The sequence below is a fragment of the Anabrus simplex genome, chromosome 1 (genome assembly GCF_040414725.1).
Source record: "Anabrus simplex isolate iqAnaSimp1 chromosome 1, ASM4041472v1, whole genome shotgun sequence".
In the NCBI taxonomy this organism is placed as follows: Eukaryota; Metazoa; Arthropoda; class Insecta; order Orthoptera; family Tettigoniidae; genus Anabrus; species Anabrus simplex.
The window spans coordinates 74,786,100-74,800,903 of NC_090265.1; the positions used below are offsets into that span (position 1 = coordinate 74,786,100).

General features: G+C 38.6%; 1 protein-coding gene across 1 annotated transcript in view; it reads right to left on the bottom strand.

The window, feature by feature from the left end:
• Positions 1-14,804, bottom strand: part of LOC136884262 (scavenger receptor class B member 1) — a 67,923-nt gene that overhangs the window by 24,590 nt on the left and 28,529 nt on the right. The window contains exon 2 of the mRNA XM_067156333.2: positions 1,126-1,217. Within this exon, the coding sequence (XP_067012434.2) occupies positions 1,126-1,217 (92 nt within the window). The remainder of the gene's footprint in view (positions 1-1,125; positions 1,218-14,804) is intronic.

Genomic DNA, 14,804 nt, shown 5'->3' on the forward strand with positions numbered 1-14,804 from the left:
CTTACAAACGTATGAGGCTTGAGACTTTCCTCAAAATATCTTGGATAATTATAATAAGAATATAGTAGATTAATAAGTTTATGATTTTTTAAAATCAAACTGATTTTGCTTGCGTTTTATATTTTTTTATAACATGACATGTTTAAAAATTCCCAATCGAAATATTTTTCTAACTATGTCATTCTGAAAGATGCCTTCACCCTAGCCTTTTTTTTACTATCCTCTTGATTATATTTCTCAATAGTATGCAACTTATAATAATTATCAATGTTTCCAAAGGTATATTCTTTTCACGAAAAATAGTAATTTAATGTTGACGTTCCACCTCTACCAAAGCACATTAATGCCTCGTATAACTTAAGACATGTACAAATTTTTCATCGTATCTTCAAGATCACCATACGAATAGCAGGCTTGTATGATCACACTTTGCTCATTGATATTTTTGAAAAATGCCTGCTAAATATAATCAGAATTTAAAAGAATTGAGGCCTACATTATGCCTATTGATCAGGACATAGCGGGAATTTTTTAATTAATGAGTACAATGTGAAATATTTGTGTCATTCAAATTCAAAACATTTAGCGTAGAGTTTCCAATATTTTCTTAAATCAGAATAGAACTCGAAACAAAGCTGACTCAGTTTTATCCTTCCGGAAATAAGATACAAAATTTAAGAATATATTTCTGAATTAGTTCGAATTAATGATGATGGTGGCCGATAATATGTAGGGAATATTCGTGACTAATAAGCATATTTAATTCAAAGTGATGATTGGTATGAATTTGAGCCATATTTGGGACATTGAATATTAGAAAATAATGTCATGCGATACTATGTGAAATCATGATACCAGGTATTTCGATATGAAAAAGTATAAATGTCAATATTCCTCTCAAAAGGTATTCGTTGTCTATCGCTCTCTCGTTAAAATTTCTTTCATGTAACATGATGTTCGAAGAATACTTAATGCTCCTTCGAAGAAATTATTTCTGTATGCACTGCATTCCTGATATTTGTCGTTAGGCTACTTTCTTCGTATACTATACATAATAAGTGAATTTTTGGAAAATTTCACTTAATATTCAACATGCAAAGGAGCCTTGAATCATAACCTACTTACCCACTTTAGAAGCATGTCATAGGGATCGGCAAGGAGAATAAAACTGCCAGTACCGATGGCTAGGACGCCCATCAGCATGAGAAAAACGGCACCTGGAACAGTCAGAGACAGACACATAAGTTTCAGAAGTAAATACTGTTACGCTGAGGAATACAAAAAATATCCAAAATGAAATTTAACAATCGAACCACAGTGATTTGGATTGTAATTAAATGCATATATATTTTGTTTCGGATTACTCTGCTTCTCAGCATTGTTCTCAGTGTTACTCCGTACCAGGTAACTTCGTGGATCAGTCGTAGAATCTCGGCCTCCTGATCCCAAGGTCGTAGGTTCAAACCTGGTAGAGGTCACCGAAGTTTTAAAGGTGGGAGAAAATCTATCCGACACTCCATTGCGTAAGGTGTTGGTGTGTAAAAGATCTCTGGTGATGATTTGGGGTTCGCGCGACAAAATTCATTTTCTTTAAATCAGCCATAAACGCCCAAGGGAGATCCAGTTTACTTTGTCATCTAGTAGGACCTGAGTAAAACGGAACGCCTGCAAAAGGTGGGTGATTATTTGTGTGTACTTAAGGGCAGTGACGTATCCCCCAGATGCCTGGCTGAATGGATAGATAAGTGGTACCAAATTACTTAGATCGCGTCTTTGGGAACTGATGTGCTTCAGAGATTTGTTTAAGTTCATGTAATAAATAACACGGGCCAAAAAAATTAGAACATAAAACTACAAATCTGTACTATATATCAAAATCAATGCGATCATAGCCGTTTATCCTCGCGCAATTGAAATCAATAACTCGACATTTTAACTTCATTAGTTCTCTTGTCTAAGTTAAACAGCTGCAATAGTTAACTACTTAATGATACCAATGCGGCGTTGAATTTCCCTTCATTACAACGCTTTACTGTCCGGTATAACTATCTAGAACTCATAAATATCACTGATACCTTGAAGAACTGACCATGTGTTCTTACCGCAGGGGGGTCACAAGTGTGGTGGCCTGATACTTAACACGGTAAATAGGTTACCACATCCGGTACATTGGCAAAGATATAAGATGTGAAGGCTGTGTATGCTCTCGGAGCAATCTATCGTCAAATTACACACTTTGACCTCTAATTTCTCTGAGTTTAAAACCTCGGGCATCCCTCGATGCAAAGTGTAAGACGAAAATGATAAATGGAAGAAGTCGTATGCAACCTTAAAGGGTCAGAACACGCCTGTGCACTAAATAGTCTATGGTGACAATTCATTCTCCAAATGTCAGTTTATGATGACCTTGCATGGCCTCATAGTTCATGACATGACCTTCAAATTAACTACTAATTGAGTTTCCTTTCTATTGGAAGCAATTTTCTCTTCCAAATGCTTGCTATATGACCACACTTCCCTGCCGCTCATCTAGGTGATTACATCCTATTTTATGTGTACGTGTGTGTCACTACATGTTCATAGAAATACTTGTCTATTCCGATCAAGATTACAGGTCAAGGTGTTCAGAATGTATTGCCATGTAAGGTAATCCGGCAGAGTAACCTGTCAACATCGTGAGTAACATAGCAGTAATCTTGAATTCACCAGATAGAGGGTTCGGACCCACTAAGAAGAAGATCATCAATTGGTATCAAGAAAACACCGCATTTTTACTCTCATGTCCCGAATTTTTAAGGGAAGGAGTCGTTGTCGGCCATTGTGTAAGAACATTTCACATCAGGTATAATTTCATTCAAGAAATGGCTGCTAGCTTCCCAATATCAAATTATTATCATTACTATTAATTTAATTCATGTTAATGTTTTTAGGTCACACTAATTACGTTCTTTACGGTTCTCGGAGACTTTGAAATGCTGGAATGTTGCCCCATTTGCATTTTACCTTCAATTCCAATTTGTTCTCCTTTTTTTACCATAACAATTATTACATTTTTGACAGAACCGGGAATTGAATACGAAACAAATTGTGGTTAATTTCTAGATTACTTGACGTGTATTGTTACGTTTCAGTAACTCTACCTAAACGAGGCAGATGGATTTGAGCATTTTAAGGTACCACTGGCCTGAAATATTATTATTCTTTTCTTTCTTAGATTTTGGCCATCTAAGGACCACAGAAAGTAACCCTGTGCATTCATCTTAATCCTTCTTTTCTTGACTTCCAATAATTCTTCATCCTTTCACTTTGCTGTTTCCTCCTCTCTTGTGTCCAGATGTTATTATAACATTTCCTCTTTTCATTCTCCTGGAAAGCCTTGAAATTTTGTATCAATCTTCTGAAAGTTGTTCTGTCTTGTATTGCATCGCCTGTTATTCCAATCTCTGTCATATCTCTTCTTTTACTCCTTGGATCCACTGGTTCCCATTCTTGCTCTTTTAAACATGGTTAAACACTCGTTTTGTCAATATACTGTTATCCATCCAAATTGTGTGAAAATATTATTATTATTATTATTATTATTATTATTATTATTATTATTATTATTATTATTATTATTATTATTATTATTATTATTATTATTATTATTATTATTATTATTATTATTATTATTATTATATGACTATCCCGGGAATGCAATTTCAGCTGCAAAAAATAGCCGTGACGGTCTGGGAGAAGGGATGGATTCTTGACTGAAGGGATTGCAGTTCGATGATCTGTCATGGCAAGTCTTTTCCACTCTTACCTTCTCCTCTCTTCCTTTACCATAAAAATACATTACATCTTTGGCAGAACCGGGAATTGAAACCGAAACAAATTGTGAGTAAATTCTATACAACTTGACGTCTGTTGTCCTAAATAAGAAGAAGAAGGAGGAGGAGAAGAAGAAGAAGAAGAAGAAGAGGGAAGAGGCAGAAGTATCATAATCTGGGAGTAGTGAATAGTCAATCTAGGTTAGTCTGTTTGTCATACATTTGAATGCCTGTAAACGCAGACTATTGCTACGCACCTGTGCGTTCGAATGTCCTCCAAGCGTGAACAATAATACCGTATGTGGAGTGTATGAGGTGATGGTAAACCACAGCTGACGCGTCCTTGCTGTCGCAGACAGGTTGGCTCCAGTAAAGGCATTGAGGTCGACGACTAGGAACGGTAGAACTACCGAGAACAAGAGGGGGGTCTCTCTACTATCCAGTGTTGCTTAATGCGTTCTAAATCTCATTACCGAGTTACAAGTTGTAGTGAGATCCTTGAATATGTTTACTGTAATAATATTATTCATTAAACGTCCTCTCAATTGATATAGACCTCAGGCATTTCAGACCATGTCCATACATTTGTGTATGTCAGGAACGTATTTCCTCCTAACTTAATATTTTCTACTAAACAGTGCATACTTGCACCACACATTCATTAGCCTTCACTCTCTCTGTTTTTACTAGTTAATGTTTCAATTTTCTCTCAGAACCTGAAGCACTTAGTTTTGAAGTTACTGTGTGTATCTCTCCCTATCGAGTAGAACATTCAAAGTGTAATTTAATTGTTGAAGTTACTACATAATCAGATTGTATTTAAGCTTTTAAAAGAGCTAAACTCTTTTAGAAAATCTTATTAAGTGAAGCTGTATACCACCCTTAAAACGAAGGAATTAAGCAATGCATAATTTAATTTTTACACTGAACTCGATAGCTTCAGTCGCTTAAGGGCGGCCAGTTTCCAGTATTCGGGAGATAGTGAGTTCGAACACCACTGTCGGCAGTCCTAAAGATGTTTTTCAATGGTTTCTCATTTACACACCGGGAAAATCCTGGGGTTGTACCGTAATTAAGACCACGGCCTCTTCCTTCTGACTCCTAAACCTCTCCTGGTCCATCGTCGCCATAAGACGGTGCTATGACGGTGTGACGTAAAACAATTTATGTTTTTAAAATTAAAATTGTGTGTGATTACAGATAAAATTCAATCCGTTATAAAGGCAGAGATGTTGAGAAAATTAACAATTATGGCCCGCATCACGCAAATCTGTACGTCGTACATTTCTGTAAAACTACTCTGTTAAATTTCTTATGATATTTTCCCTGTAATTTGTCATTATATTCTAGCATGAAAAAGAAACATATGTTACCCTCGAGTCTGAAAGAGCTGAGAGGTGCTAGATTGCCGGAATTGTCCTGCTGGAGTTCATTAACGTAACCAACGTCGTAGTGTTATCGTATTTAATCCCTCACAGACGCTTTCCAATGCAGCCAGTATTGAATCCGCTATCTTGGGAGTCGAAGCAGAAGAACTAACTAGCTTGGTAACTGACATCAGGGGAGCAGCAATAAAGATAAATTCCGATGTAGTATTAAAGACTGATACTTATTGGTCAACAACGGAAGATTCTGATTTCCATTTAGCAAACAACAGATAACCGATATTTTCGTAACCAATTAGATGTCATTATAATGAAATTCTGAGGAAATTAACTCGAGGATTAGAGAGCTTTCCTAGTTGCGAAGTATTTTCAACTAATTTGTGTTTCATAACCAGAAAAGAATTTAGAAACATTCCAAACTCTTTAACCATTTAGCTGAAGGTCCCATGACTAAATACATTATTCTTTGTTGGTTAAAAGTTAACTTGAAATTAGATACTTTTTATTAGGCAGGCATATTTTTTTAAGTCTGGAGGAAACTGTTAGATGAACTCTGACTTTAAATGTCCGGCTCCATGGCTAAATGGTTAGCTTGCTGGCATTTGGACACAGGGGACCCGGGTTCGTTTCCCGGCAGGGTCGGGAATTTTAACCTTAATTGGTTAATTTCGCTGGCACGGGGGCTGGGTGTATGTGTCGTCTTCATCATCATTTCACCCTCATCACGACGCGCAGGTCACCTACAGGGGGCAAATCAAGAGACCTGCATCTGGCGAGACGAACTTGTCCTCGGACACTCATGGCACTAAAAGCCATACGCGATTTCATTTCACTGACTTTAAATCAGAATATTTTATCACGACTTAAAAGGTGCTAATGAACGTAGTTAAAACATGTTTTCCGTAGTCATGCAAGTGGAAAGCCAGCAAATAACCTACAGCGCTATCTTGTTCCCTTTGCCACAATTGACAGATGGAAATTGATTTAATTTTCAGAGAGACTGTACTGGCAACTTCTCGTTTTATAATCTTGTGAAACAGGTTTGATAAACGAAGCGCAGTACAATTTTGTTGAGAATCACAGAGAAGTCTGTTTTGTATGATAGGAATCCACTCCTCTGCCTTGTGCCTGAGAATATTGCCGAGCATACATCTAATCTAAACTCAGATAGGATTTTCCCAGATTCAATGAATGTTTGTTTTAATTAATTTAATATGAAGATTAAAAGGTCAACTTTTCAAATTATTGCTGTATATCAGTGCTAGCCAAACCTCCGGCCTTTTGTGCGCTGTATATCCCCTCTTGGTTTCGTACTGGGTGAATAGCAGATTAGAAAGAAAAGATCTTTAATAATCTAATTTGTTTTACGTTTTACGTTTTCGGAGACGCCGAGATGCAGGAATTTAGATTCATTTTACATGAGAGTAAATCTACCGACACGAGGCTGACGTATTTGAGCATCTTTAAATACCACCAAACTGAGCCAGGGTCGAACTTGCCAAGATGGGATCAGAAGGCCAGCGCCTCAACAGCCTCAGCAACTCAGCCCGGCAAAAGATCTTTAAGCCCCTGACTAACCACGGGACTGGGAAGATACACAGACAATTCCATAGGAAGACATAATCGTTTGATACGTGGCTCCCTGTACAGTACTGCAGGGTTGGCGTCAGAAGGGCATCCAGCCATACAACTGGGACAAATTGTGTTTGAAACACATCGCTCCTTCAATGTGTGGGAAAAGTAGTGGAAGATTATTATTATTATTATTATTATTATTATTATTATTATTATTATTATTATTATTATTATTATTATTATTATTATTATTATTATTATTATTAGTCCACCTGATGGCCATGATCGTTAAGGAGTTGAACTCTAAATGGTCTGACACCGTAGTTCGAGTCCCGTCGTACGAAAACATTTTCACCATCAGAATGTAGGCCGGCAGGGTATGGGAGGTGATGGTATACCATTTCTAATCTCTAGATTGCGTTCAGGTTAAATTCCAAACTTCTTCGCAGTACTCATATGGAGTGAAGGTGATTCGTCCGTCGGATGGAGACGGTAAGTCTTCAGCAGATGCGTTGGTGTTATTCGACAGGAGTAGGCTATGTGCTGGCACCATGTTTCACCCCTCCCTTCCCGCTATCATATATCACGCCATTCATTTCATGTCATTAACTCCTTTGATGAGGTTGAAGTCAGGAAGGGTATCCGGTCGTAAAAACCCGCACACGACAAATTCATCTCACCTCATACCCGACCCCGTAGAGAAATGTGGCAAGGGTTAGACGAACAAACAAACAAACAAGCAAACAAACATACTTCTTCTTCGCCTTCTTCTTCATATTATTATTATTATTATATACATGCGTTTAGCCCTCTAAGGAGCATATAGAACAATTATACGGTATAAAAAGTAAAGTCATCTCCGTACAGGCCATAAATGCCCTTGGAGGGGTGGAATGTAAAGACATACACTATCCGTAACCTCGGCACTTGATGGAGTAAAGTGGTTAGACCTACGCCCGGCCGCCTTTGCCCCCAGGAATTAACCTGGTAATCATTTTTTGTAGGCTGAGCAAACCTCAGGGGCCATGTGCACCTCCGGAAGTGGAAATCTCGTTTCTTAAAATTTACGATTTCCTGATGGGGATTCGAACCCATGCCCTTCCGGATAAACTGAGTACGCCGTTACCGCCTCGGCCAGGCAGCCCCTAATTACACGGTATGACATTGGTATTTTTCACCTTGACCTCCTTATTGTCCCAAAACTTCCTCACTATGGGCCTGTCGTCTTTCTTGTGTCCGTGCGTTCGTTAGTTTCTCGCCGTTGGATTCCTAATGCAAACATGGGTATTATTATAGCTTCCACTTTGTGTGACTTGATTGCCTTCTTGTGAGGAATGCTCTTCACCTCGACAAATCCCAAGAAGAACCCAGGATGGGAATTTCGGAGGTAACGAACCAACACGCAATGCAGAAGGTCAAAGAGAGAGAGAGAGAGAGCCATCTGAGAAGCAAAGTCAACTACTCTTGTCACTTTCTCCCACCACAACCTTCAGCTACCGCAGAAGAATTTCCAGACAGCAAGAGGCACTATTGAAATGACACCGGTTGCTCGTTAACATTTATTCCATCCTGACAGTTGTTATCAGAACACATTTCTCTTCCGACAGGCAAATATTTATCAAAATAGTAATTTTCAGATACACAATTTCCTTCAGTATGATATACATGCGACTGCAATAATAAAAAAAAATTACAGGGACTTTAGACGACATGAGTAACACATAGCAACTATTCATTTCAGCCTTGGAACTCCTGAGTGCTATCGTCACTGGTTTATCCCCAAGATGATCATGCTTCGCATCCTGGCAATTTGAGATGGAATTTTTGAAACGTAAAGTGAGATACCTGTGGTCTGGACTCAACGTTTCATAGGAGGTCCCACGGTTAAGATGAACAACCACGCAAAACTGGAGTGTTAACTTCCAAGCATTTGATTTCCGGAACTTTGAGAACAAATGATAACAAATTGCTTCGGATTATATCAAAGTCATCCTATCTCACCTTCAAGTACAATTCATAATAAGTAATTCGTAGAGAAGTAGTCACGTAATGTACGTAAGATTAGTTGGATGAATATGAAGATAAATTCACTGCCGGTAACAGAAGTAAATGTCAAAATTAAAAAGCATTAGAATGAGTTTAAAAAGAGTAGAAAAAATAGATGATGAAATATATCTTCCAAGGTTTATTTATTTATTTATTTATTTATTTATTTATTTATTTATTTATTTATTTATTTATTTATTTATTTATTTATTTATTTTATGGATTTTAGTGCCGGGAGTGTCAGCGGACATATTCGACATATTCGCCCATGAGCGGCCAGCACATGTGGATGTGGGATGATGACGATGATGATAATGATGAGGTAGGGAGAGGGTGAAACCGGGTGCCAGCACATAGCCTTTAACTGTCTAATAACACCCGGGGGTCTGCTCAAAATTTTACGTCCCTATCCGATGGACGAATATCTCACCATCAACAGCGTCATGTGCCCTCACTCCATTTCAACACTTCGGGAAGGCTTGGAATTGAATCCAGGCTTTTGGCACGAAATCTAATGATTATAAATTGTATACCACCACTTCTTCTATCCTGCCGGCCAACATTCTGATGGTGACATTTTTGTTCCACCAACGGGACTCTAACCGGCTAACCACGGTGAGAGACCGTATAGACTTGACGCCTTAACTATCATTGCTACCAGGCGAGATTTCCAATGTTGGTGAATTACAACCTCGGAAAATCTTAACTTACTTTATGGAGAATTCTTAATTGTCGGTCGACTGCGATGAGAAATTTCAAAAAGGCCAGCAATATTCGGCAACTTGATTCGTCTAATTATGCGGCACTCAATTTAAAACGAGAATGTGATATTCAGATACACTATTGCCGTAATCAAAAGCAGAGATGGGTCTGTCAAATATTTCAAGTATCCTATGTTCTTTTAAAGTATCCGAGGTTTCGCCTTGGAAATGTAACTGCGATGTTATTTACTGATGCCTTAGTTCTTACAAGATTTGATCACTTTAACGGTACATGTACCTGTTGTTCAGTGAATTTGCATATTAAGAATCTCCACTTTATTTTCATTGGAGTGGGTACTTTATCCACCTACAGGAAAGAATTCACCCACAGTCCTTCCCACCCACATAAAGAGGCTCCTGGAAGGTGAGGAAGGATACAACCAAATGGCTCATTGAATTTGATATTTCGGAATTTCTATTGTTCAGACTACTAAAACCAAGTACCATCAGGCTTAATGAGTCTGTTCTCGTATTCTGATCAGATCCATTAGGTAGGAAACACCTACAGACATCCTCCAAATCTATTGTCTTGGCAAGTGATTTACCTGAACACAGCCATTCCATATATTTGTTTGTCTAATCATTCTTGAAATGGAATACTTGACCAAGATATTTAACTCGTTATAATTCACCATTGTTGAAGCCTTTATTTTCTCCGTTACAGGAAAGACATTTTAAGAAAAAAACTTCGGCTCACTTATGACCACAAATTTAACGGTCACGTAAATCTATATACTGACTCAATTTGTAAAATCACTTCTATTTTAGTCATTTCAGATTGGGAACTTCAACGAGTGGATGCATGACGAACTTTCACTACAACATTCGTAGCACGTAAACTACGGTGCATAATTTACTCTACTTGGCAAAAACATCACGGCATGACCTCGCTTTAATACAAGTAGCCAGTCTAGATACCACATGTACACATTATACATCTAGTTGACATTTGAAAGACCTTTCCTTTTGAATCAGGGAAGCAAGTTTTTTATATACACTGCTGTTTTCACCCTCTTAATATTAATCAATCAGCTCACGGCAAATAAAATTGAAACGTTTCAATTAACGAAGCACTATATTGTTAGTGTTCGTGAAGAGGCACAGCCCACCAGTATAGAAACTAGACGTCAGCTACGATGGACACTAAAGGTTAGAGACAAACAACGCATTTATGTGCTTGAGATGTGGTGTTGCGTATTCCGTGGACTGTGAAAGGAACCAATGTATCCATCATCAAGCTACTTAACATCCCCAATCGTCTTTCTTCCCGTGCCACAAGTAAAGATGGGGAAAATCTTCAAAGAATGCCTTATGCAAGGGATGACTGAAGATACAAGATTACGGGAAATAACAGCGTACAGATGGATCGGCTAAGTTAAGAAGTTCATTGGTTTACGTTTATAGTAGATTTTGAGAGGACCTGAAAACTCTCCAGGATGGAGAACCGTAGTCAATAGGTTCACGCAGCTCAGAAATGTGTAAAATGGCTTATGCTGATAGCATCATCATTTTTTCCGTCATTTAAATGACATCAACATTGCAATCCATTGTCATCGTTTGACGTTACACTTCTCGAAAACAAAACCCACTTTACCCTATACCTAGGATACTTGCTTTGGAAGGGCGTTCTTGCCGTATTTCAAGATATACTGTAACACTTCGAAATTCCAATAGATCTTCGCCGACTTCAGTGGCAGATTTGTTTAGACATAGTAGCTCTGTTCGCAAGGTTCGATGACATTGAAGATAGTTAAATGTGACCAGACACTTTTAGGAATTCCTGTGAGGCAACCCCACCCCCACCCGCCTTGTCTATCAGAACAGACAGCATTTGGAGTGGCAATAAAATAATAAATGAAACTTTAAAGTGAATTGGTGACATCTCCGTTAAAGAAACTCCGTGAAAACTGTTAAGAGACAAACCCTTTGCCCAAAAATACTGTTAACTCAAATAACATAAACACTTCAGTGAAATTAAGTATGATCTCAACCTTCCGTGTAAGCAAGGAATGGATAAAGAATTATGTGACCGGTACCACACCTCGTTGTCCTTCACCCACAGGTCCTTCTACGGCTACAAGTGTGTCTTATAAAGAGCGTAATTGAAATATTTTGTTAGTGCAACCAGCATACCATATGATAGCCGTCTTCCTTCCTAGTTATTAACTTCTGCAGAAATCATTAAGAAATTCATTTCCTTGCCGCTAAATAAACTTAAATCAATACAAATGTATTCTGAAAATGAAAACCTACAATCTGTTTTCCAGTCATTGACCGGGTCAGGGATGGAATGAATGAAGCAGATATAGGCTATTAGTACGATGGGGTCGCTACTCCCAAAGTGAAGTGATTTATTTATGACTGATAGATGCTATGAAATGAGAATGGAGAGTGTTGCTGGAATGAAAGATGACAGGGAAAACCGGAGTACCCGGAGAAAAACCTGTCCCGCCTCCGCTTTGTCCAGCAAAAATCTCACATGGAGTCACCGGGATTTGAACCACGGTATCCAGCGGTGAGGGGCCGACACGCTGCCGTCTGAGCCACGGAGGCTCACAAATGTATTCTATCCTCTTCAAATAATTTCCACACCATGAACATTGTATCTACAATATGTTTCGTTATAGGCCTAGTGTATTATGTTAAATTAGCTGCTCAGCCTGGAGGCTGGTTTGGACTTCAACAGCTCAGCCAACAGCCGTTAGGTGGCCCAAGCGTCACTCAGGAGACGTACTAGGGAAATATTTAGTGAAGTAGTTTCCCGCTGCTTTCCTCACTGAGTAAGACATTGCTATTACATCTCAGTCTGCCATGCCGACTGAAATTCACGCACCAACCTACCCTATGAGTGACATTTTAACACCATTCGTAACAGGGATTGGCTGCATAAATAATAATTATAATGTTATTTGCTTTACGTCCCACTAACTACTTTTAAGGTCTTCAGAGACGCCGAGGGGCCGTAATTTAGTCCCGCAGGAGTTCTTTAATGTGCCAGTAAATCTACCGACACGGGGCTGCATACAGAATGGCATTACTAGCATCACTCATAACTCGGTCACTTTCATATTTTCAAAGCCAAGGATGAGCCTGAGACTAGACAATGAAAGTAACAAATTTGTTCCAGCCTACATCAGAAGAGATAGTGCATTGTAAACATTAGGTCTTGCTAGCAAAGGCATTAGCGTATTATATTGGTATCTAAACATATTGGCATTTATATTAGCTTCATTTAGTGTGCTTAAGAATGCCATTAGTGCCATTACACTGGACAGATGCACCTACGAGAATTAGTTGGTATTTTGTTAGACATATCCGATTCCCGTCTCTTCTACAAATTGAGGATGAACTTAATAATAATCATGTTATTGTTTGTACGTCCCACCAACTACGTTTACGGTTTTTGGAGACTCCGAGGTGCCGGAATTTCGTCCCGCATGAGTTTTTTACGTGCCAGTAAATCTACTGACTCGATGCTTACGTATTTGAGCAACTTCAAATACCAATGGACTGAACCAGGATCGAACGTGCCAAGTTGGGGTGAGAAGGCCAACGCTCTACCATCTCAGCAACTCAGCCCGGCACTTAAGGGACTGACATGGAGTTCTCTCATTCTCATGAAATCAAATGACAAGTAACTGTGTGTGATACAGAAATAGAGACACTATCATCAACAGTGGTGATGACTCATGATAGCTAATCCTATCTTATAAAAGATAGTCGCTGGTCAGTAGGGCAAAAGTTTATCATCTCTTAATGTCAAGGAGCTCCTATCGAAGCAATTCTTAAGAACACAAGAATAATAAACATATACTGAGTTCAAAATTGGGAAAATGATTCATTTTCTTCGGATAAACCCGTCGTCCGAGAATAGGCATCACCTACTAGGTGACCCGCCCCAACCCTCCGATGAAAATTATATCTGGCAGATAAATTTCTGTTTTGTATTCATATTCGTATTGACCATTGGAGTTACAGTCAGAGCGTGTCGAAGTGCTAAGTTCAGGTAAAAGTCACTTATATAAATTGACCTGACTGGCGTGTTGCATGACTATAGTCGTGGTAACACGTCGATCATATTTATCAGTGCACGTTGCAAATTACGTTCCTCCCAATATGAAGTAGTCATGTACAAAGACTTCCAGGAAGCAAGTGGAAAAATGTTGTATTGCTTTACCACCTTAAGGTCCTTGCATTAAAAGCAAGCTAATTTGAATTTTCGCTTGATCCTTACTTGGAGTTCAAGATTATAGTACTGTATAAAATTCTTGACCATCCTATCTTCTTATAAATGTGATCCTTCCCCAAGGCTAGACTGTGTTCCTGAAAATTACACACTTCATGAAAGTAGCTTTGCAAGGGTCAGGGCTAAGACGTAATGATAGTGACGAGCACACGAACACAGAATAGCCCAGAGGCTATTTCAGAAAGGATAAATAGTGCTTTTACGTGACATGGTAGCTCGTGTCTTGATTAAATTATGAGTAAATGAAAGGAAATCAAGCTGAATAACAATGTAGTCAATCATTCTGAAAATGGAATAAAATATAATGAAAGGCAAACATCTGTTCCTTGAAAGGAGAGAATCCTGAACAAATAACGTACTGTAGGCCTATATCCCGTGAGGAATCCAGGACAACCATTACTAACGTGATGGAAATGAAGGGACAATTTTACATCACGAGTAAATAAGTCTGATAGGAAAAGGAACAATAACATCGAACGTGCCCTTACTCCTTATAACTGAGGGCGTGATTGTTGAGTGGCATAACCACTGGCTTCAAAGCTAGGTGGCCTTGGGTAGATTCATAGCTAATGCAGATGGTACCGGTACTTCTAAATGAAAAAAAATCATTCCCCCATGGTTCGTATTCCTTGTTAAACTGTTGGTACCGTGGCTATGATCACGGTATCACGCGCTGTGATTATAAATACAGGTAGATTTCTCCTTGAGAGTGTGAATTTCAGCTTGAATCCTTATAGTAGCAGTTCGTAAAAATAATTTACTAGTTCAATAGAAATTGTGCTATGGTGGCTTGAAGAATTCCTTTCACTTGGCTGGGCTATGAGCTACAGCTTTGACTCTATGACCGGCAAAACTGCAAAGTGCACTGGTTACTCGCAGTTCGAATGGAACTGTTCTGAAATTAACATGCCTTTGGCATATTCTCGACACGATCCTATAACCTGAAAGTCTATTTGAAGTTGCTTCATTATTATTATTA